At 35.0% G+C, this 24,983-nt stretch overlaps 1 protein-coding gene across 24 annotated transcripts in view; it reads left to right on the top strand.

Annotated features, from left to right (window-relative positions):
* The window catches only part of evi5b (ecotropic viral integration site 5b), a 75,084-nt gene that overhangs the window by 10,892 nt on the left and 39,209 nt on the right, over window positions 1-24,983 (top strand). For 16 of the 24 annotated variants that reach the window (XM_005165960.6, XM_073954143.1, XM_073954149.1 and 13 more), the window contains exon 2: window positions 12,186-12,412. In XM_005165960.6, coding sequence (XP_005166017.3) covers window positions 12,186-12,412 — 227 coding nt within the window. Of the gene's footprint in view, window positions 1-9,961; window positions 10,073-12,185; window positions 12,413-21,678; window positions 21,823-24,983 lie in introns of those variants that run through there. The other 8 variants (XM_073954157.1, XM_073954147.1, XM_073954152.1 and 5 more) reach the window with 2 other exon arrangements.

Raw genomic sequence — 24,983 nt, 5'->3', positions numbered from 1 at the left:
TTATATCACGACACACAATTCGGAATGCATGTGACCTGCAAATAAATAACTTATTTTTTTACTTGTAGATTAATCCAAAATTTGGAACGGTCATGGAGAGACAGACTCCTGCGTCATGTATAACGCATGTTTATGTAAAAAGTGATGATCGAAGAAATTGTGGTGGCCCTCATGTTTTTTAGATTCAGTCTTTTTTTTTAGATTCAGAGACATTTTTTTGCCTGTTTTATTTTAAATAATTTTTTTAGTTTTAAGCTATCAAACAACAGAAATCGACTGGGAAAACAGTTTATAGTTCAGATATAACTGATATCTGTGATAAAGATCAAAATTGTTGTTTAATAAAACTTGCGCTCAAAATGAAAGTTGTAGAAATTACATTGTTTAACCAATAGGTAGGGCCAGACGGAATCTCTGGACATTTTTTGCTATTTCTGCGCAAAATGTTGTTAAAAGTCTGCAGATTTATGCGAAATGATTTTAGGAGTATCATAACTAAAACCTTAATATTTAAAATAAAAAGTAATACTTTTTTAATCTTTACAATGCAAATCCAATAAGATCCACTTTATTTGGTAAAAAAAACAAGTCTCTCATATAACATTTCTACTAAAATACAGAAAATATTATTTAACAAACTGTATTGTAAATAAATTATATGAATATTTTTATATTAGTGAGTAATATTACTGAAATTAATTTAAAAACTAAACAAATATAAATTTACACGGGCGACGCAGTGGGTAGCACGTTCGCCTCACAACAAGAAGGTCGCTGGTTCGATCCTCGGCTCAGTTGGTGTTTCTGTGTGGAGTTTACATGTTCCCCTGCGTTCACGTGGGTATATCCTCCAGGTGCTCCGGTTTCCCCCACAGTCCAAAGACATGCGGTACAGGTGAATTGGGTTGGCTAAATCGTCCGTAGTGTATGAGTGTGTGTGTGTGTGTATGAGTGTGTGTGTGTGTATGAGTGTGTGTGTGTGTATGAGTGTATGAGTGTATGAGTGTGTGTGTGTGTGTGTGTGTGTTTGTATGGTTCCCAGAGATGGGTTGCGGCTGGAAGGGCATCCGCTGCGTAAAAACTTGCTGGATAAGTTGGCGGTTCATTCTGCTGTGGTGACCCCGGATTAATAAATGTATTAAGCCGACAAGAAAATGAATGAGTGAATATAAATTTACACACATTTACACAAGTAAATAAACAGACTCAATGATGGGCTTTAAATCTGCAAAATCCTGTGCGCACAGATTTTGTGTGGGCCTACCAATAGGTGACATGTATGACAACATACTGTCCAAACAATTCTTCAAAAATAATACATCTAGTAATGATATATTAAAATATTTATGAGTTGTTGAATTAATATTAAATATGAGACTTAAAAATAAATGTGATGTGTTCTTGTACAATATTATATTGTCATTATCACGTTTTCAAACACCCCATGTCATGTCCATCCAAGCTTTTGATGAAGAGCATACAGTGATGACCGTAGGGCTAGGCGATACAGCAAAAAAAAAAAAAAAAAAAAAAAAAAAAAATTACGATATAATATTTGATGGTGCTTGTTGTTGTGATGCATAAGAAAATACACCACTCTGGCAACCTGAGTCACCTGATGCATTCTTTTTATGTACGATCTCCTCACTGCTGCTGACCACTGCACTGATTTTCGCATGTGTTATTCTCACCTGGGCAGCGTGGTGGCGCAGTGGGTAGCGATGTCGCCTCACAGCAAGAAGGTCGCTGGTTCGAGCCTCGGCTGGGTCAATTGGCATTTTTGTGTGGAGCTTGCTGTGCTCCCGTGCTCCCCGTGTTCGCGTGGGTTTCCTTCGGGTGCTCCGGTTTCCCCCACAGTCTAAACACATGTGCTATTGGTGAATTGTGTAAGCTAAAATTGTCTGTATAGTGAATATGTGTGAATGAGTGTGTATGGGTGTTTTCCTGTGATGGGTTGTGCAAAACATATGCTGAATAGTTGGCGGTTCATTCAACTGTGGCGACCCAAGATTAATAAAGGGACTAAGCTGAAAAGAAAATGAATGAATGAATGAATATTCTAACCTGAGGGGGTGATTATGCAACCCAACCCTTGTCCATGCACATTTTGCATCTAAAATTGTGAAAAGTGCGAGGTGAGTGGTTAGGTTTCCTTTAACATTTTTAATGGGCTTTGCAGTCGCCCTCCCCTGCTGTCTGTCACAACTGGACCATTAACCACTTTCTCAGAGGATAATAAACGGACAAACTATTGCAGTAGTTACTGTACATGTTATACTTATGGAGAAATTTAAAAAGCAGTGTTTCGGTGCTCTGTGTTTGTCTTGGGTAATTCCCATTATTATTGAAATGTAACAAAAATAACAAATTTGCATAGTCCCTTTGCTTATTGGCATTTTTTTTAAGGCATGCGCTCAGTTAGCCATATTTGAAAAAAAAAAAAAAAACTAGATTGCTTCAAAACAAACTTAAAAAAAAAAAAAAGATTATTGATCATGGATGTACAGTCAAATAACAAAATTATTTTATGGCCCATTAAACCACTTTTATTAAACTCGTGAACACATTGGCCAATCAGCTGTGTTTAGGGGCCAGGACACTCCAAGCCGAGGCCAAACAATAGCACCAACCAAACCTGACTGTGTAGTTTCTTCACATTTGGATCGTGTCTGGACCAAAAAGCTTTACGTGAACACACTAAATGGATGAAAGCCAACTGAAAGAGCCGCATATTCAGTCCTTTCACTCTACACGTTTTCTCATTACTCAATCGGAAACCGAACTTCCAGTTTTGCAAAGTGTAAACAAACACATTTTTAACAGCATTAAGTATCTTAGCAGCAGTATTTAGCTAATATTTTAGCATCTCTCATTTCACATATTGCTGTAAAAAGTGTTTTCGATTAAGGTTTTGTATTTAACTCCCAAGTCCAATTTACAGGGCTCTTGATGTCGAAATGGAACAAATGTCTAGAGTGATAAGAAGCATAGAAAAAGCTCAGAGTAGTGCATTGCCTAACTTGTTTTTTCAAACAATCATTCAATTGAAAAAACAGCACATCTTACTTCAATAACAACTTATCTTACTTCAAAATGTTATTTTGAAACTATGACAGTGGATTTTAAAATGGCTAAGCTAATTTACTAGACAAAAACACCTACAGTGCCTTAGTCTTTTCTGGTGATCCATCATAAATAATAGTTCCTGTACTGAATGTTTCCTCTACAGGTGTTGTCATTATACATTTGCAGCTGTGCTATGTTCAATCAATAGCTTTTTTGAGGTGATCGAATCAGGCGATTGATTCAAATTTAAATGACGCAACGTACCTTGCTCATTTTAATGGCATAAATGAAACAGTTGTTATTGTGTTAAAAGCGTGAAAACAAAATTTTTTATGGTAAACTAGTGTAAAATAAGTCAAATGAAAATATTCATATCAGTGAATTAACTGCATCAACGAATTTCAGCAGTCCTAATAAATGTTGTCCGTATTATCCAGCTCTTCATGTAAGATTTGCCTCAGAAAAACAATATTTATTATTTCACCCTGTATTCCACATTGAAAGAATAAGGTCACCCTAACATTAAGCATAATTTAAGGGGAGTAGTTTTGAAACATCCACTCTTAAAACTGAATGTAGGAAGTGAAGTCTGTTAAGGTACTGTGAAACACTCTCTGCATATTAAGTCAATCATAACAAGCATTTTGAATTGTAAGACCTACAATTATTCCTCATCATACAGCGAAATAGCTTCTCTCATACTGAGCAGGTGTTAAAAATAATAAATAGCTGTTTTCCAAAATAACCTCATGCAGAGCTTGTCGGGTGTTTTCTTAACGCTCTCTCTATATAGATGTGTGTTGTTAGGGCAGCAGGTTAGCTCTCCTGTGAACTATTTGGACAGCTGAAGCAAAATCCATAACAAACAGTGGATGACACAGAGCTTTAGCAAGAGACATGACTGCCTCCTGCTTGCTTGCTTTAAAGAATTAACAATGAGTCAGTTTCAGTCCTTTTATAAAGGGGCAGCTTGGTTTTGCACTGTGAAGTTTTATTTTCCATTTTAAAGGAAAGACTCATGCAAAAATGAAAGCTTCATAATTCGTTCACCTTTGTTGTTTTAAATCCTTATGCTGGTAATATTTTCTGTGAATCATTAAAGGACAGATTTGGAGAATCAAAACACTAAAATAAAGGACAGTCATTTACCAAAGAAATTAGACAGTTGGATGCTTAATTTCTAAATGAATCAGCTGTTTAAATGAAACATTGAATGAATGCTTCAATAAATCACTCATCATAAGCTATTCGCTGCCACCTGGAGGTTTGCTGTAAACCTGCCATGACCATACCTGTCAACATTGGGATGTGAAAATAAGGGAATCCTGCCATTTTTATATTTATTTTAAAGTGTTTTCATGCCTAAATAAAATGAAAGCACAGAACAAATTCATATTTAAGAGCAAGGGGCGTCCCCTGGTGGTTCGGCTCTTAAATATTTATAGCAACCCTTTGATTGAAAATACAGGAGAAATATGGAAAAATACGTTTACAAGTTGATAGCAAGATGTGAAAAATGGGAGGGTTGATGGGTATGTGGGTATACAGAATTTCACTGGGCAATATTATCTGCGAATAACAATATAATTTAGGCTTTTTTGACTTTGAATATTATGCAAAAGATATATGGACTTCCTCACCTAATATGTGGGCTTGTTAGATGTGACTGTTATGGCCTATACTTCTGTGTGAAGATTTTTTAAAAGGCATATAAAAAAAAGAATAAAATGTACTCGCCATTTACTCACCCTCTCAAGCTGTTCCAAATATTTATGTTGAACACTACAGCTATTTTTAATAAAGCTTAAAAAACATTAACCATTGACAGCCATAGTAAAAAAACAAATACTATGGAAGTCAATTGTTTCAGCTTTTTTGTTCAGCAGTAAAAATAAACTCAAGTAATAAAGAATTTTCAATTTTAGGGGAACTATCTCTTTAAGATTCTTTAAAATGAGGTGTGTAAATAATAGTGATGACATAAGTTATAAAACATTAGTGAGCAGCACACTGAAAACCATAACAGTATTTTTACACTGATGTGTAATCACCTCAGTCTAGACAGTACATCTGTTTAGCGTTTCTCAGTCTTTGTTCATTAGGATTTTTCAGACTCACTTTTTTATTGTAGATGCGTTTTAAAATGAGTGGTCTTTTCTGGAGATATAACAGAATCACCATGTGCTGTGGGTCAGCCTGTGGACGTAGCACTAAAAAGGTGGTCGTCTCTTGTCATTGTTTCCTGTTTTCCTGTCCAACACCAGATCTCTGGAAACATGCATATTTTTAGGTTTCCACTGAGATTGACACAATTAGAAATTACTGTGCTGTTGTTATTTGCCCTTTATCTTTAATGAACACTCTTTTTTTCTGGTTCCTACTCTGAAAATGTACCTCTGGCCAGTTAATGGGTTGCTTAAAAATACAGTGTTGACTTCAGCATATTTTAAAGTCCATGTAGTCAGTTTTCTTCCCTTCTCCTAAGCCTCCAGCACTGCATATAAAAAGTGCATACACATCAGTTTCTTGTTCCCCTTCCAGGATGAGCCAAAGTCTGTTTGTCTGGGACAGTATAACAAAGAAGTATACAGTATTAACATAACTATGTCACCTTCAGATTAGACTAGAGACATGAATTCATTTAGCTCTATCCAACAATGAATGTCAATCAATCTGTCAATCACTTTAATTTTGTGAGCTCAATTTCATTGAGTTACATTTAGGATTTTTTGTATTCTCTCAATGTAATGTTACCTTTATTGAATGTCATTTTGACACGATTGTATTATTCAGAATTGTGCAATACTGCACAGGTTTCAAGTTCTGCTTTTCACAAAGATTTTTTATTTTTTTTTGTCTAACACTGACATTTTCAGTGTGACCCATAGTACCCAGACATTACAGATGAGTTAATTCCTTTTATGTGCCTGTTTGTGTTTGATGCTTGATGTTAATTCCACTGTTAGAAGAAGGGGACCCCTTTGGGAATTTTTATTAAGCATAATGATAGTGCATGAGGCCTGACCAGTACACAAACTCTCAGAACCTATGCATGAATCATTTAGAAAGCCAGGACAAAGGAAGTGATATTATTTGCTGGCAGTAACCTTTCTCCTTATAATGTCGGAAAACTCCAAAAAGGCTGAGTTAGGCTACGTTTACACGACAACATCTAAAAACAGAAATAGTATTTTCCTAGGATTTAAAAAAAGCTTTAAATTTACATGACAACATGTTCAAAATGATCCACATTTACGCAAAAGCAAAACACAAAAATGCTTATTTATGAATGCTAGGTGAGTATTTTTTAGCATAGTTAGTGAACAAACCTTTAAGGAAGTGATGGTTTGCTCTAGGCGACTTTGTGCTAATATGCATTTAGAATTTGCCATGTGTATGAGTCTTCTCTGCTTATGGTTGTAATTTAAAGTAAATCCACACATTGCTGATGAAGCCTTAGCAAACACTTGAGCAACAGCATGGCCATATGAGTACCATTGTTGGCGTCTACACCTCCCTAAACACATACTATTCCTGTGCTTAATGTCATTATTTTCAAATACTGTAATTTTTGGGTGTTCACACAGACATTACAACTGTAGCATCTTCAAAAACTTCCGCTTGTCAAACGGTTTTCAGATTTATGCTTTTTCAGCCCCCACATCCCACTCAAAAAGCATATTTCTGTTTTTGCTTGTAAACATTGTTGTGTAAACAGCCCCTGAGTTAGGCTTAACCAGATGATGTTTTCATTACAATATTGACTCTTTGACAGTGCCAACATACTCACATGGTTGGACATTCCTTTTTCTTTGGGAATTTAGAACACTGAGCTTATGAGTGACTCTGTGTGTATGTTTATATGGACACCAATAATCTGATTTTAATTCGATTGAGACAATACTCTAATTTAGAGTTTATCATGTATATGACAGCAATTTTTTATTAATTTACTTCTATTAGGGTCATAATCGAACTAAACAGAAATCATATTCAAAATTGTGAAGTATGCCGATATTAGTTGCATTATTGAAGTGCAGTACAGACATGTAAACACCTTTATCAAACTATTACTGTCGTGTAGGATTTTTGACTCATTTTGCGATAGGATAGTCTATAGTATATACACACGGCTGTTTGACATTATTCTCTGCACCTACTGAGTCAGTGAAGGACCACAGACACAGTTGTTCATACTTTCAGCGGTTCACATCCAACATCTCGTGTGTCACAGGCATCATGCATGAAATGTTCCTGAATGAAAGCAAAACTGCCAAACTGCAGTTAAAGTCGACAAATTCAAAATGATATACCCGAAATTACATGAAACTCCAGAGGAAATGTGGATAGTGTGGTGACGCAATGACGTTAATTAAATTGTGCTATAACATGTTAAGCGAGATCATGGAAGGAACATTCAAAAAGTAACTCATGTAAACACCTTAATCATATTATTGTCTTACTCAGAATTAGGCAAATAATTTGATTACTGATGTCCATGTAAACGTAGTCCATGCGCAAGAGGCCAAAATCTAATAATGGTTTATGAAATCTGGCAAGTTGTATTTGAAAGTGTGTGTAGCTCATACATTTCAGAAACAGCTTTAAAATGGGTACAGCTTGGCAAATTGAGAGACAAACTTGTCTGTTCTGTGAGTTCAATATAAATTTTTGTGAGCAAGAAACCAGGTGAAAAACACACTGTGTGCGATAATGAATAGATGATCATGTGCATGATCACAGTTAACGTTAGACTCATTAATAATCTGTTTAAAGAATGGTTAAAGCGAAAACGGCAACTGCTTCTGCACAAAAAAATCTTCAGCTCTTAAAAGCAGCAGGACAGTGCGTGCACGAGCATTGTTTTTTTGTCCTGTCTATTTCAAAGAGAACGGTATTCACCTGCTTTATTTTGATCGCGTGAACGGTTATTTTAACAGTTAGTTGTGCTGCTTCTCGACTCTAAGATCACATTTGCTCGCATATTGACAAACGGTCAAAAACTATAACTCTTAAAATTTTGTGACTAGCCAGCACTGACAATAAAAATATTTCAACCAGCTTAAGAAGCTACTGGGTGTAACTGTCTAACCTGCCTGAGCTTAAGGTCCAATCCCAATTCTATTTTTGTACCCCTACCTCTTCCCCTTCCCCTTGGTCCTTACAACTGAGGGTTAAGGGGAAGGGCTTCAAAATTTACCCCTAAGAATTGGGACAGCACTGCACCACCTGCACACGTCATTATATGCCTCGCAATCTCCTGCTTCATGTGAGATCAGACGATCGCGACTGCTGTAGTTATTCCAGTTGTGTTATTTATTGGTATTTATCTACAGGAAATCACAGAAGGCATATATTATGTTATCATAATGATCTAATGTGGCAATAAGATTGTAACTGTACTGTGTATTTACACAGTGGCCATATTCATCAATGTAAACACACCAAAACCAACATTAACATTTATAGCAAACACTGTAAAATGCCAATTAACAGCCACTAGACATTACTGACAGGGTATTCGAGTGTCAGAATGTTGTGGGACTGCTGTACAGGAGGTATTATAGGGATTATAGATCGCAAAATTTAGCGTTTTTAAAAAGAATTTATAGGATGACAGTAAAACACGAACGTGATTATGAATATTTTAAAACATGTGCTTGTTTGTTTTAAAAATTTGTAATAATGACAAAAATACTAATTTGTGGATCTCCTTACTTCCGGGTTCAGCAATTCTGCCGTTGTGGCAGGTGTATTCTCAGGTGTATTCTGTTTCAAGTGTGGTCCTGAAAAATCCTTGTTCGAAGGGCTATTCACCCCTTCCCCTTAGCCCTACGCCTTCAAGCTAAGGAGAATTGGGACACCCCTACCCCTTGGTGTGCACACACAAAACGAGGGGTAGGGGTAAGGGGAAGGGCTAAAGGGTAGAATTGCGATTGGGCTCAAATCTACTAGCATTTGGCGGGTTGGTGGGTGTTATTGTCAAGCCCTGATAATATTTATCATCATCATAAATGTTTCAAGTATTAAAACTTAATTTCAGACTTCAGGGCATTAGAGGAAGAACATTTGTCAACAACCTTGGTTGCTTTTTACCTGTGCAATAAAACGATATTTTTTTAGTACTCGCCTTATTAGCTAATTTTGTGCCGATGACTTGAACAAACTAAATAGTATTAATTTTTGTTATTATTATTATTATTATTATTATTATTATTAAACAACTACAATAATATAATAATATGGCAAAATTATATGTTTTTAAATGACTTATTAGCTGCCTGCATTTTATTTGTATCGCACCTGTCAATCATTTGTATCTGCACTTTGCTCTGAGGTTTGTCTGCTCCGCCTCTTTCTATGTCACACCTCTGACTATAACGCTGTCTAAGAAAGGGTGTTTCCAACTTTGACCACTTTGAGTCATTTGTAAGCATTTTGCTGGAGAATGCTAAAACATCTTCTTTTTGGTTTGTAAAACCACAGAAGCCATGCATAGGCGTGTGGTCATAGTTTGTCAGAAATGGAGATCACAAGAGGAAACGTGATCAGTCTTGTAGAGGATTCAGAGAAGTGCCACATGCAAATGAGAAAGCTGCTTTGTTGCACAGAGGCAGACTTCCCCTGGGTTTATCATTACAGCTCATTTATGTCGCGAAGCTCGACGCGGCCAGCTCAGACGTCACCCAAGTTTTGCAGGAAAAGGATTTTTTTCTTTGTCGGGTGAATTCCAGTGTTTGAATTAGTGTTGCTACAGCTGTAAAAGAAAAGGCAGAAGCTTATACAGCTGCTTCGGTCTACTTTACAGCTGCCTCTGTCTCTGCTACACTAGCACTTTGACCCCAGGTGACACCTAGACAGCTGTGACTTTGGAATCTACAAAACTATGAAGATTGCAGAGATGGTATTTGAAGACGGGAGACACTTTTGATGTGCCTGCTTTTTCTCCTGTGGATTTGTTTATGGAATTATGGAGAAACTCAGTTAGGGTGGATTCTGTCTTCAGGTAAGAATGAAGCGCACATAGGAAATTCTAGATGGAAGAGGTTTCTTACTGGTCTAGTGTTACAGTGTCATGGCCTGCTGTTTCCAGTTGTCTTGGGTTCTCTGTACTGTCAGTTGACATTGCTTAGTACCTTTTTATTCACTTCACTAGAGGTTCAGTGCTTGAACTCCTGTCATTCCAGAGAAAAGTACACAACTACTTCAAACATTTCCTTTCTCCAAACCTTCTAAAGGTCGTCTTTTAGAAATGTAGAATGACATATGATACCACGGTGGTTACCAGTCTACAGTGTACACACCTAACTAATGACTTGGTAAACCATTTTGCACTTGAGGCTGTAAAGAATGAATACAGTTTCCTTTCTTTTGTCGGTGTAGTCTGTTTGTCATTGAACGTTGGTCCAGAAGATCGTGTCCCTTTTTTAAATGGGTGTAAACTAGGGCAACAAGTTGGTTGTGGAGGAAGAGTAAACTTACCCATGAAGAGATGTGTGAAAATCTATGATAATATTGTAATTTTTTTCAACAATGTGGGAATTGACTTTGTCAAACATGGCTAGAGTCAAAAATCATTGACTACATGATGAAGCCTGTTAGATTTCAGTTGGGATACCCCTATAATTTAAGTGATGCGAGCAAAAGAAGTCCCAGTGGGGCTGGGCGATTTGGCCTAAAATCAAAATCGATTGATTTGAACATTCTTAATTATCAATTGCATTCAATAACCAATGTTAAATATCAGATTAAAAATAAGATCTCTCTCTATCACTTTCCATTTCTCTCTCCCTCTCATTAACCTATGAATTTGTAAGAGCTATAATTTTAATATTAGCTGTAATTTAGTTGTCCTGCATACTTTGGACAAATGTGTAATTTTCACTAATGTGTGATTTTACATATATGAGCAATTCCATGCAAACGTCAACCTTGCCATGAAAAAACGGAAGTTTTCACGAAAATAGCGAAACTGCTTCAATGTTTTTGTGTAAGCAAGTATTTAACAGTACTTGAAAAATACTCAAATGTTTCTATCAATGTTTTCAAACTATTATATTTGATTTACCAAAGTCACACAAGTGCCAATTTTACATCCGTCACTTCCATACTGGAGAGATGCCACATCCATAATGAAGCTTTTTCCTCATAAATGCAAAAATGGTAAATAAAGTAAAATGAATCATGCTTGTTCTATAGTGAGCAAACTCTTATCCTTTTGATTAGCATTTTTACTTTTGGGTTGTGCAGTTTAATTTACAGAATTTTTACAAAATATGTTGTTTACTGTATACTTGCTGACTTTTTTGGTCACATCTAAAACGCATGTTTATTTTTCTCATTTAAAATAAAAAAAATGTGTACAGATTGAGGTTTTTCTGGTCCTATAACTCTGTTGTTATTTGCTTTGGAAAATATAAACCGATGTTTCAATATAATGATAAAATATATTTTCTTTGAATTGTTTTCTGCAAATATCTCATTATAATGCTAAAATTGCTCATATGAGAACTTACTTGTGAGAGATTTGTCAGTTTTTCATCTCACGATCCTCACTAACAAACTGAAGCAGTAACTCAAGTTTTTATTAAATTCATATAATGTTTTCTAGAAGGAAAAAATGGTATTCGTTTCACAGTTTGTTTTAATGGAAAGATCTTGTTTAAATAGAATGATCAAAGTATTACACTTTGTTGTGGACTGGACCTGCTGTTGCGTTGATATATATTTTTTTTCTAGATTTAAAACTTGTGTTCAGATTCTTGTGATTCAGCTCTTGTGTTTTGTGTCTATTCATTTTAAATCTTGTGGTGTCAATCAGTTAAAACAAAGTAAATCTAAAAACTATTAAGCTATTACTAACTATTAACTATTAATTATTTTACGCTGTTCTTTTAAGAAGAACATTTATTTTAAATATTTGTCAAGTTAAAGTTAAACCTTGAAAGTATTGTATGGTTGGGATAAATCACATACTATCTATGAATAAGTATAATAATTGCATAATTTATGATCTAAAACTTGTTTGCTAAGATATAGCTTTCAAGTTGTTTTCTTGATTAAATTGTACAATTAGTTTTTCGTCAAATTAAATACTGTTTTTTTATTTCTGCCCAAAGGTGGCGACAGACAAGGTAACAGGTAAGCTGAGTTCGACTCTTTCATGGGTGAAGAACTCAGTGTCGCACACGGTGAGTCAGATGGCTAGTCAGGTGGCCACTCCGTCTTCGCTACACACCACTGTGGCTTCATCCACTGCCTCGCTGTCCTCACCCTCCTCAGCCTCGCCGACTCAGCTCAGCCCAGATGATGTGGAGCTGCTGGCCAAACTAGAGGAGCAGAACAGGTACGAGCACTTCAGTCTTCACCAAAGCTTGTCATTTTTACAATTGCTAAAATCCCCAAAGCATGCACAATGCTTGCAATGTGTTATATTTTAACAATTTTTTTTAGTAAAATCTTAGAATTTTGATCATGTTTTGCCATGAAACATCCAGAGAAGCTGATAACTCTGTCTTTCTGTCTCTGTACAACCCTAAAAAAGAATTTGGCCTATTATTATTGTTCTAGAATGTACTATATTTAATAAAACATTAAAATAATAGATGGAAATGAAATGAAAAAAAAAAAACTTTTTAAAGCAACAATCACACAATCTTTTTTAACTGTTTAAATTATTGGCACTCAGATAGATCTGATCTGAACTGATCACAATTGTTTGTTTACGAGTTTACATGCAGTAGACAAATAAGAACTGAATTCTTTTAACATATCTGAACTAAAAGTTCTGTGTTTTCAACAATATTGCAGGTTCATGAAACCTACCTGTAAATAAAATAATAAAAAAAAAAAACTTTGAATATTCAATAATATAACTTCATAATCATATCCTTCATCATAATATACTTATTGCAATAAACAGTAGTTTATGGACCTTTTTCCTTTTAGTAAAGACGTAACAGATTTATAGGTGTGCACTTTTACTTTTTTTGCATCAAATATGTGCTCCAAACTTCATTGAGACGTGGAATTCTCTGTCAGTCATTTTCAATGTTTCTAATTCACTTTGTTAGGGATTTTTCTTACCAATTTTTTTGTATGTTTTATCTGTTATTTTCTGCAAAACTGCTTCTGACCATTACGTGTCCACGCTAAATGGTTTTAAGGGAAATGTTTAAGAAATTATATGCAACATCTTTAAGTTATTATCTTGGGCAAGGAGAAATCTCCACTAAAGGATCACACTTGGAGGGAAATGTGCTTCATACATTATAAAGCTTAAAGCATCAGAATCGGTGATTAGTATAGGCCGATCAACATGACAATGAATTGGTACTCACTATCGGCTGCAAAAATTCTAAACGAAACATCCCTAAATATTAAATATTAAATATTAGCAACCGGAGTGAAAACTCAAAATAAAAATACTTTTCACTGCTTTCCTTAAAGTATAATTGTTGTAAAAAAAATTGTAAAATGTTTTCATGATTTTAATTATTTGCATTTGCATTACTAGTTGTCAATATTTTCAGTACCAATCTTAAAAAAACTATTCAGAAAATAAATTAAGAGGTAAATAACAAAACAAAAAAAAAGATAAATGGTATTTAGGGAAGGACGTATTTATTATAAAGTGCCTTAAAAAGTGAAACACTGCAAAAAATTCCCCATTCACCACATTTTTATGGGAACAGTGTTGAATATTGTGTCTTATGCCTTTTATTTTGTTTACAAATGACGTGAGATTTTTTGTTTCATGTGATTGTTTTCTTTACCACCCTGCTTCTTTTTGGAACTTAAAGGATGAGATTTTGATTTAAGGTCATTACAATTCTAGGTTTCAGAATTCTTATGCTGAAAAGCAGGAAGTTGACAGGGTCTGCAGGCTGCGGTTCTACATGCTTTTGTTTTTGACGTTGTTGTTGTTGTTGTTGTTGTACTTCCTTTAATTGGCATTCAGACTTTCCTTTTAAAGCTTGTCCAGCCTCATTTTAAAGAGCTCTAGTCTTGCACAGCTTCTCATCTGGTGTGGTCCAAATATAGCCTGCTCTCTAATACAAACAGTGAAATGTCAAGAGCACTGACATGATGTTAACATAGTGGAGCCTTCGCTAGGGTTGCTGTGTTGAGATCACAGACTAGTGATGGAACAGTACTCGTTCCAAATATAGAAGCTGTTAGAGATAAAGGTCTGAGAAGCTCTCTGTTACTCTCTGCTCCCCTGTAATCTGCAGTGTCTTCACGTGTTGATCGAACAAGTGTGACCGATGCCGTAAATGTTGATTAGAAAATTACTTCCAACATTTTTTTGTGATGGTGGTTTCCAAAGCATTTTTACCATAAATTGTCCCCATATGGCTTATGTACAGTTACTGTATGTGAAGGTAATTTTTTTTGTATCCCATTAGGATTTAACAGTCTTTAAATACCAAAAACTATGTTTTTAACAAAATCTGGTAATAAGGAAAGAAAGCATTTTTAAGGTGCAGTAGGTGATTGTCTTAAGAAACATTTTTTGTTGTGCTAGTTGAAAGTCTCTTTACATTCCAATAGTAATGATTAAATTAAATTATCCAAATGTATTTTTATATTCTGGATAAGGCATAAGACTAAAAAATGGTCATCCTGTAAAAGTTAGTCTTGCCGATAAATCCTATAATTCTGATAAGTAGCCCAAACTGTCTGTCAACAAATGTAGATTTGTACAACTGAGCACCTCTGTTCATGCAGATCCACCATTTGAGCGTGCACACACGCCATGGCTCCACAGACACGAGTGACTGCAGTAAAAACAAATGCTGAATCAAAACTTTTTAAAATCCTGAATCAATATTGGAGTTACTTTTGCACATTGAGGAAGGATGACACCATGGCTGAAGTACTTCTTTTAGACAGTAATGTTGTTTTAAAACTATTTTAGTTACGCAGAGCTGATGTAAATTTTGTTGTTATGCGAGTGGGTTATATGCACAGAAGTGTTGTTCAGCCACTGAAATCTTCCGGCGAAAGATTGATGTGGCTGTTTTTAAAATTTCATAAGGAACTGTGTTTCAAACATATTATGCTAACCATTTAGCATTTAGGCATATCACCTACTGCACCACCAAGGAAAATAATGCCTTGTTTTTTTTTCTAATTAAATAGTTTTATAATGATGTTATTCAGTTATCAACTAGTAACTATAACAAATTACTTTAACATTCCCAGCAATTTAATTTAATTTAATTTAACAAGTCTCAGGTGCCTCAGAATGCATCTTTTAATTTAAAATATTCCCAGGTCATTTACATACGCTCACCAAGTCTTGTTTAAATTTAGGTAAGCAAATACTTAAGAGTTGGTAGTTGGATTTTAGTGCAGTGATTAATGTGTGTTTGGGATGTTGTATGTTTGTTTTAACGACATAGTGTGTTCAGCACATCCCAAAGATATGCAATAGGGTTCAGATCAATTGCAAATGAAATCAAGAAGAATTATGTGCTGTTCTGACTCTTGCGACTCTGCAGTCTTTTCTGTGTAGCATCTGCATTCCGTTTATCTGTGTAGTGCCTGTTCAAGGGAACTAAATTTTAAATGCACAAAAGAGCAAAACCGCTTTCATGGCATCAATTTATACTACTGGTTTTACATTCTGCTTTTGTGCCAAAGCCAAATATTTGGTATTGAGCTAGAGCAAGTGTGAACATGTACCACTTTTGCACTGAGCAGCTATAGAATCTACCCACGGGTCTGTTGCTGAGATCAAAGCTATTTTTTTGGATAGCATTAGCACTGGTCCTATGAAGATTAGAGGTGACATAAAGTGGCAAACACTGACATCAAGCATGAAATTGAACAAGCAAAATCAACAACTGAAAGATGGAGTCACTTCATTTAAGCTGATGTTCTTTTATTAGAGCTGAAATAAGGGAGGAAGGAGACTAAATCAACTTGTTACATATTATTGAATCACACACATAGACATTGCCAGAGGCAAATCTGGAACAGGTAATAAAGTGTTTTGCAATACAAAATGAACATTAGTAAGAATCTAAAACTAAGTGCCAAATATAAATGTGGGACAAATATAAAGAATAAAATAATACATAAAAATATTAAGAAACTTATTGCAAAGTCATTTATGAAAAAAATAAACATGAATGATTTGCTACATATTTCACATTGGCTAGTAGTTTACACCAGTTAAACAACTTGACCTTTTTCCACAGGAAAAGGTGGAGCTGATATCAAAATATGAATGTGCCATTTTTTTGGTTTCCATCTTATTATTAACGTCAGAGATTTAGCTTGTTTACAGATTTTGACTGAGTAGCTGATAGGGGTGTGGTGTTCAGACTAGCTGTCCTTTGACCCCAACCTTCATCAGAACAACTGGAGACCACAGCTGGATACGGAGATAACTAACAATGCTGTATCACCTGCTGCGTCTCACAGTACTCATGCCATTAGTGTAATCAAGTTAACATAAGCCTCTGGATTGTCATAATGCTCACATCGTGTTCATCTGATAGCAAAGCATGATAAAACGCATATTTAATTATCAAAGACGTTTAAGCCACACGTGCTTTGGAACAACTATTGACGTCCTGGTAAAATATAATATAATAAAATAAAATTTTTTAGATGTTAGTCTTAATTTTGCTGTATGTAAGTTTTTGACTCTTCTAAAGAGTAAAAATACCATAATATCTTTGCAGATATTTAACATGCTAAGTGAGCATTCTTGTTTATCTAAAATACAATGCTGAAATCAGATATTCTGCTTTGAAGATGTGTTTTCCATGTCAGAACACTGGCTTTGCTTGTATTCTTTTAACCAGCCCAATGCAATTTTAGTGAACTATATTTCAGCACCACGAGTTGCCTTGGTGGAAAAAAAGTGTATTTTATTTATTTATTCAAAAAGGCTCACAAAGCATGCGCTTGTGACTAACATGCGACATCTGTTGGACAGTAGCAGACTCCGAAATGAGATGCAGATTCAGAGTTCCACATGAAGTTATTAATTAGCAAATAATATAAATATTATGGGTGTAAACTATAGATGAGCAGGTTACATTGTAACCTTGTGTCCTAACAACACACACAGTTATATACTTCAAAAGGTTTATTTTATTTTCATGATCTGAGGTGAGTTATCTGCTGCTGCTTTCAGTAGTAAGGCAATGCATTTCATGTAAACAGGCATTTAAACTCACATTATTAGCATTTAAGACTGAATGAAGCACACAGGGAGTACCTGAGGTGATCATAGTTTATCCTGTTGTTTACCTGCGAGAATTAGAAGCAGTTTGTAATATATACATTTCAAGTGTTGGTTAGAACAAAAGCTCCTTTTAATATGGAAAATATTTCTTTTATCAGGTGCCCTTGCTTTAGAACACTGTTTAAATCAGCCTTTAGGCTCGATCGACAGACTCGCTGCTCAATCTGGCAACCTGCTCTTGCGTTTTTTTAATCTAGGAATGTAATACCTAATTCAACCACTGGGTGTCAAACTTGCATACTAGTAATGGGTCGTTCCTGAATGATCCGTTCATTTTGGACGAATCTTCAATATGACTCAGGAACTTAATATGAACCACCAAAGGTCTGTCCTATTGTCGCTAAGTTGTTACTTTTTCTGGTGGATATATGGTTTTATTTTTTGTTATTATACAAATATATGGAACCATACTTTAAAAAACATATTGTTTTGTCTATTTGCTGCCTTGCTATCAGAAAACAAACACTAAGCTAGGCTATATGATAAATTAATCAAATTCTACAATTACAAGTGATTTGTAATTTGTTAATTTTTACCCCATTTTTTGTTTAATAAAGTTTTTATATGCAGACTTTGTGTATTGATCTAATATTTGTATAAAAAAGATTTCATTTACATTTACTGATTTAGCAGAAGCTTTTGTCTTGCGACCACCAAGTAATGACAAAAGAAGTGCTTCAAATCATCAGAAAGAAGAAACAGACTCAGCCTATCAAAGGTTTGAGAGCTTGCATTTTTAAATGCTAACAAACCTTAAGCCAAGTCCAACAAGGAAAGCCACACAGTGTTGTTTTGAAGCTTATTTATGTCAAATTATTTTAAAAAGCCAAGCTTGTGGTGCACTGTTGTTTTAATATTCTAAAGTCAATTTGTTATGCTAATTAGGCTCTGTGGCTTTTGTATTTTTTATTTGAATTTGAACATCAATTGGGAAGAGTTGCCATATTTGACATAAAGCTTTTATGGCACAAACATGTTATTTATTTTTAAGCTTACTTATTTTTATTTATTAAAAAGCCTAGCTTGATATGAACTATTTTGTTTTTCTTTTGTTTGTTTTTATTATTGTAATTTTAAAGTAATCTGTTTTGTTATAAAGTTTTTTCGGTAAATAATAATAAAACAATAAACAACAACTAAACAGTGTTTATGTTTGTAATCCCTGCAGCATCATATGTTACAAAACAGTTCACAAAGACAATTTGGTTTATTAAATAACTCGTATCTCTTATGCTTTCTTTCACGTTATGTGACAAAAGAACAAATGACTCGAATGAACTAAGTGATTCATTCATTCACGCATGTGCACGTTGTGTAGTGTGGGAGAAGATTAGTTAATTTTTTGAGTCCTCTATCGTCTTTGAGTTGTTCACGACGTGAAAGACTAAAGCCTGGCCAATCATATGCATTTAGAGCCAAAAAAAGATTTGATCCGTTCATTTCTCGAGTCCTCGTCTGGGTCTAAATCGTTCATCACGTGAAAGACAGAAGCCAATCTTATACATTTAGAGCCGTAAAGAGATTTTTATCCGTTCATTTCTCGAGTCGTCAGGTTTGAGTCATGTCTCTTTACATTCTGTCACGTGATGAACGAACGACTCCAGAACCAGAAGACTCGAAAGGTGAACTAATCTTGGCTCCTTTCGGCTCAGACTGTATACATTGGTCAAGATTATATGTGACTGTCAGTGTGACGTGAACGGAACACTGAAATTTAAAGACATGAAGAGGTGAGCTGAGCAAAGAGAAATACTTTCATAGACAAAAGAGCCAGTAAACAATGAATAATTATTTTATCCTTCTTACAGTATTCTATTTATGACTTGTTTGTAGTGTGATAATATTTTGGCAAATTAACGAAATGACTCGAAAATTATACAAACTTCACATCATTATTACATACTACACCTTTAAGGAAAAGCTAATGTGCTTGAAAACAGTGGCAAAATTTGTATTAAGACCTAAACATCCAAAGCTTGAACAATTTTTTTTTTTTTTTTTGGACACCACATCTTACTTCAGTTTCTCATTAAATCTTCTGACCAGTCAAATGCTCTCTAGTATCTGACACGTCCTGGTGTCTTCAAGATGCTGTATTGCTATGTGCTTGACCTCAAACACTTTCACTGGTAAAAATCCAAGTGAAATACGAAACGCTATTTGCTGTTTTTTTTTTTTAAAAAGGGGGGGTGTCCCACCAAGTTTTCATGATTCAGTTTAATTTACGTCACGCATCAAACAAAAGTGCTCATTTCAAAGCTTTTCACATGACCCTTAAAACAAGGGTATGGCTGGGATGTTATTTAGGAAGGAGACCTATTAAAATAAAAGGCTTTTGCTTGTGGCTTTTACACAAGCAAAAAGGGTGACCGTATAAACACCTGTAACTGATTTCCTGGCTGTTTTAAAGTGTTAATGGGCATGCTGACCTTTTTGTAAGCGTTTATTTGAATTAGTGTTGGGGAGATCAAAGACCTGCCCCTTCCTTCATGAATTATTAATTAACTTGGAGATCCAGAGCTGGCCTTTACCTTGTTTTTTTTGGTGTCACAGGCTAGTTTCATTATTAGAACTGAATCAGAAAGATCCGCCTGGGCGGGTGTAACACCCACACAGAGTTCTCTCTGCAGTATGGAAAGTAGGGCAGCTGCTTGGAGGATCTGCGGAGTGTTTGGAGCTCTGATTCAGTACATTTGGCCAATTGAGCTCATTTCACCACTTCAGGAACACTTTGCTACCGTAAATAGTCAATTTTAGTTCAGTTTGTAAATCTAGAACTGTGCCAATAAAATTAGGTATAAATATAATCCCACTTAAAAAAATCACAGTGATATAGCTGAATTACTTGTTTAGGTTCTCTGCTTTCATGTTTTTACTCATTGATTTATTAATTTGTGTTCCTGTAATTTAATTAAAGAAGAAGAGGCTTTCTTTAAACTGACATATCTCTGTGAGGTCAGGGAGTATACTCAACAGAACTGAAGCATGAAAGATTGATACCTCATGATTCTCTCTCTCTGTTTCGCTGACACATCGAAACTCTTTGGCACATCTGGCAGAGTTTCAAAAACAATTCAGTTATAGCTTGATGAATTTTATATTATGATATGCATTGTATGGCTATTGTCAAATGCCCAGCCTGACTTTATTTTACCATTCAAAAGTTTGGGGTCAGCAAACAAGATATATGAAAAAGTACACTACCCGTTACAAGTTTGGGACCAGTACAATTTTTAAATTTTGTAAAATAAGCTTATCCTGCTCACCAAAGTCGCATTTATTTAATCAAAAATATAGTACAAAGTGCAAAATGTTACTGCAATATAAAATAACTGTTCGAAAGTAGTTCAAAATGTATTCCTCTGATTTTGAAGATGAATTTTCAGCTTAATTACTCCAGTCTTCTGAGTCAAATGATCCTTTAGGAATCACTTTAACAATAATAATAATATTAATAATAATAATAATAATTATTATTATTATCATTAGTAGTATTATTTTACTATTTTTTAATGGTAATGTAATGAAAACAATGATGACTGGAGTAGAAATTTCATTTGAAACTGCATACAATAAAGAAGAAATTAAGAAAGCAGTTAAATGATATCAGAGAAAGTTTTTATAATAAATATTAAACTATTTAAATATTTTTTTACATTTAGTAAATGCCACCTTGATAAACTGACCTCAAACTTTTGACTGGTAGTGTACATGTTCAGCTACACTTTATTTATTCCCTGAAAAAAGCTCAGTGAAACCATTATTTGAGAGTTATTATGATTGAACTGTTTACCTTTTTTTCCCTCTGTAACAGCCGTTCGTCTTTATTAGCCATCCTCAGAAACAATTCTAATGCGATGATGAGTAATTTAAAATTTGCATCAATGTTGATAACAGTTGTTCTGTTTAATGTACTGTTTTCATAACTATTTAATGATTAGAGTATTTAACAATGTACATTAAGCAGAACATTAAAAATACAACACCAAAATATGAATAAACAATAATGTCTTTATCTAGATTAAAACAAATAAATGACTCCTCTTGCTGTATGTATGTTACTGGAACTGACAAGCTAGTTAAAATGCTAAGTAAACAATGCCTAATAATCCTCTTGTTTTAATGGAAGCTGCAGTATCACAGCTTTGCTCCTAGGAAATAAAGGCCAGTTTTGCATCCTTATTCAATTTGCCAACCAATGACAGGTGTAGCAAACAGCTAATTTTGCACCTTTTTCCAGGAATGATGAGACCGATTTTGAACTCCTCTGGGATTTAGCTTTGCTGCACAGGTTGAGGGCCTTTGCACTTTAGATAAGCAGTGCTTGTGTGTGTTTATGCGGGTTCAGAGGGAGAGAGAGAGTTGGGTGAGACGGAGACAGCAAGAGAGTGTGAGAGAAAATCGGGTTGTTTCACTTCTCACAGACACGTTTGGGATTACTTGAAGGAATCAGAGGAAAGACATGTGGATTGCAGAATGAGCTTCCCGTGGTGAGCAGCTTCACAGTAATACCTTTGATCAATTCTCTATCGCACAACACAACGCTTTTTATTAATGCAGTCTTTTTTTGCCTCATTCTTATTTTCTCTTTGTGGGGCCCTTTTAATTCTTTCATATAACAAGTACTTTTCTATCCATCTGGATCTCCAAATATAAAGTTTACATTTTTGGGGAGGAATGTATAGTGTTTTTTTCCTGTATAAGAATCCATTTTGCACTTTAACCAGCAGTGAATCATTAACACCGAAGCAACAATTCTGATGCAAATTGTCTTAAATGGTTACTGAAATGATCAGATAGGTTAAGCCTATATATGCTTTCTGTTTTAACAAGACATTTGTGTTGCTCTATTTCTGTTTAATAAAGTATTTTAATGGCTTGTGGTTTATATGGAGTTTTGCAAATGTTTGCTGGGTTTTCCCAGGATTAACTTTCTGACCTTTGAGTAAATATCATCAAGATAGAGCTTTGCATTGGGTCCACGTGCTCTTGTCTTGTCTTGAAATTGTGGTTGAGTAGGTGGTGCAAGTTCAAGTCTATCACTCTTTCCAGCATTTCTTTTCCTGTCCAATTTTTCTTCACTGTATTTTTCAAGTGCATTTTTGTCATCTTTCAACAAAATTAGCCTTTTCGCATAGAAAATTGAGTCACTATTGTGATTTGGTCAACATCCTATAAGTTTGTTTTGTTATTATGTCAGGCTTGGGACTGATAATAAGCCTGACGTGGCTAATATGTTTGATTTAACATGTCTATTGTTCTATGCTTTTTCTTTTTTTCAAACAAAACTTAGGTAGCACTATTGATATTAATAACTTGTCAACAAATACAACTTTAGTTGAGGCCTACTATTCTCTTTACTTTATTACTGTTAGATTGTTTTCCTTTAAACTGTTGAGAGGGCTTTTCTAAAAACTATAGAATACACAAGATATGTCACTCGTTTAGTGTTTGAATAAGAAAACTACTAGTCTACTAGTTTCTCCGGGGGGAAGCTCGGACCAGACATGTGCTTTTACGACAGTTTGGTGGACAACAAACACACAGAAATCTCAGTGAAATTTTGCTTCACAGACATAAGAAATATATCCACATAAAGCTTGAAATCTGTGCTTTTAAATGAATCAAGTGCAGTTGATAACAAAAGTTTTCTGGTTTTGTATAAAACGAACGCAAGGTACAGTCCGTCCTGTTAAACGCACATCACATGACAGCAACTACTCAAATGCCCACAAACTTGTAAACAAAGAATTGCTGTAATTTCTGTAGCATTATCCAGGAGATGATAAAGTGTAGAACCAATATAAATGAAGTTGGTGTCGTGATCTTGTTCCTTTCGAGTGTGCAAGCGCATTAGCTTGGGTAACCTGAAAATATGCCGATTTTGTTTGATTTAAATGTTTAAAAACGAAACCTTTGAGACAGTTGTTATTTAATTTTATTGGTGATTCCAAATATGTAACGTAATCATAAGCTTTGCAAAGCTTCGTGTTGGAGAATTTGCATACTGCCCAAGACGTGTTTCAAAGATGGCCACCGAGTGAAATGACTTTCCTTAAAGGGACTTTGGCTTTTCTCACTTCAAATTGTTAGTGCTTAGTCTTTCTAAACTCGCTAAACTTATTTCATGGCGACACTGGTCATACTGCACCTTTATCAACGGTTAATCATAAGTCAGGGGTACTCATAAGCTGACATTTCACATTGTGGACATGTCTTGTGAGGGCATTAGAGGATACCTGCAATTCCATTTTAAACAAGTACAAAGACCTTTTTGATCGTAATTTGGAATTCTTTTATTTGGAAGGGATGCAGATGCAAATTATCAGATTTTTGCCAATATCTCAATAAAAGTGTCTTTTGGCTGAGCTGTAGCAGATATATTTTTCTGTTGCTGTGTTTTTGATTAGTGTTGATTTACAGGGTCAGGTTTAAGGTTTAAGGCGCAGTAGGTAGTGCTGTCACCTTATAGCATGAAGGTTGCTGCTTCAAGCTTCGGCTGGGTCAGTTGGCGTTTCTGTGTGAAGTTTGCATGTTCTCCCTGTGTTCGCATGGGTTACTTCCGGGTGCTCCGGTTTCCCCCACAGTCTAAACATGCGGTACAGGTGAATTGGGTAGACTAAATTGTCCGTAGTGTATGAGTGTGAACGAGTGTGTATGGGTGTATGATGCTGGATAAGTTGGCGGTTCATTCTGTCGTGGCGACCCCGGATTAATAAAGGGACTAAGCCGAAAACAAAATGAATGAATAAAAGGTTTGGGATTTGTATTCTCCCTTACTGCTAGCTTCTCACTATAAATTAAAATCAGACTTGTGATTTTTATGACCCAATTGATGCTTTGTATTCCAGATAGAAATCACTTTTTTCCCCCCTAAATTTTTATTAGTGTAACACAGCAGCCCCTGATATAATTTTTGATGGGGCATAAACTAGGAACAAGGCTGCTTGGGAATGATATTGTAAAGAAAATATATTAAGAGTGCAGATCCTGAATTAAACTCTGTATTATTGTAGTTGCAGTTAGAACAGTTTTCATTATTCTTACCAAAATATTAAACAAAACTATAAACAAAATATTTAAACAAAACAATGTAAAAAAATTTTGACACATCTTCATGTTATGTGTTTTACTTTAATTTTCCTAATCTAATGTTTGAGTCATGTTACTGGCCGGTCACTAGGACATGCGGGAGGCTTTTAGTTAGAAGAGGCTGTGGTGCTATTCAACTGTTTAACTTACAGAGAGATATTGTACACAGAGTTATTCTGTACACACATTCAGTTTCAATTTGGTAATCAATATTGGAATAGCAACAGAAAAGTCAAGATGATCTCTTTGGTAATGCCCTATTTTTTTATCAGACAACAATTTGTTTCTGGACAGTGTTAAAATTAATTATTTAAAAATTTAAATCCTTCAAATAAAGTATATAATAAATCTAAAGAAAGTCCTATTTTATGCATTCTTTAGTGTTTTTTTAATTAATCTAAAATTGTATTATAGAAAAGTGTTGTTTATAAAATTGTTGTGCAATGAAACAAAAAACAAAGCAATTCATCATAATTACAGGTGAAAGTTCACCTCCGATTGCCGAGTGGTCCAGTCAGCTTTTTTCCTGCAGTCTCATGAGCAGCGTCTTACTTAGGCT

The sequence above is a fragment of the Danio rerio genome, chromosome 6 (genome assembly GCF_049306965.1).
Source record: "Danio rerio strain Tuebingen ecotype United States chromosome 6, GRCz12tu, whole genome shotgun sequence".
Taxonomy (NCBI): Eukaryota; Metazoa; Chordata; class Actinopteri; order Cypriniformes; family Danionidae; genus Danio; species Danio rerio.
This window is presented reverse-complemented; position numbering and strand designations above follow the sequence as displayed.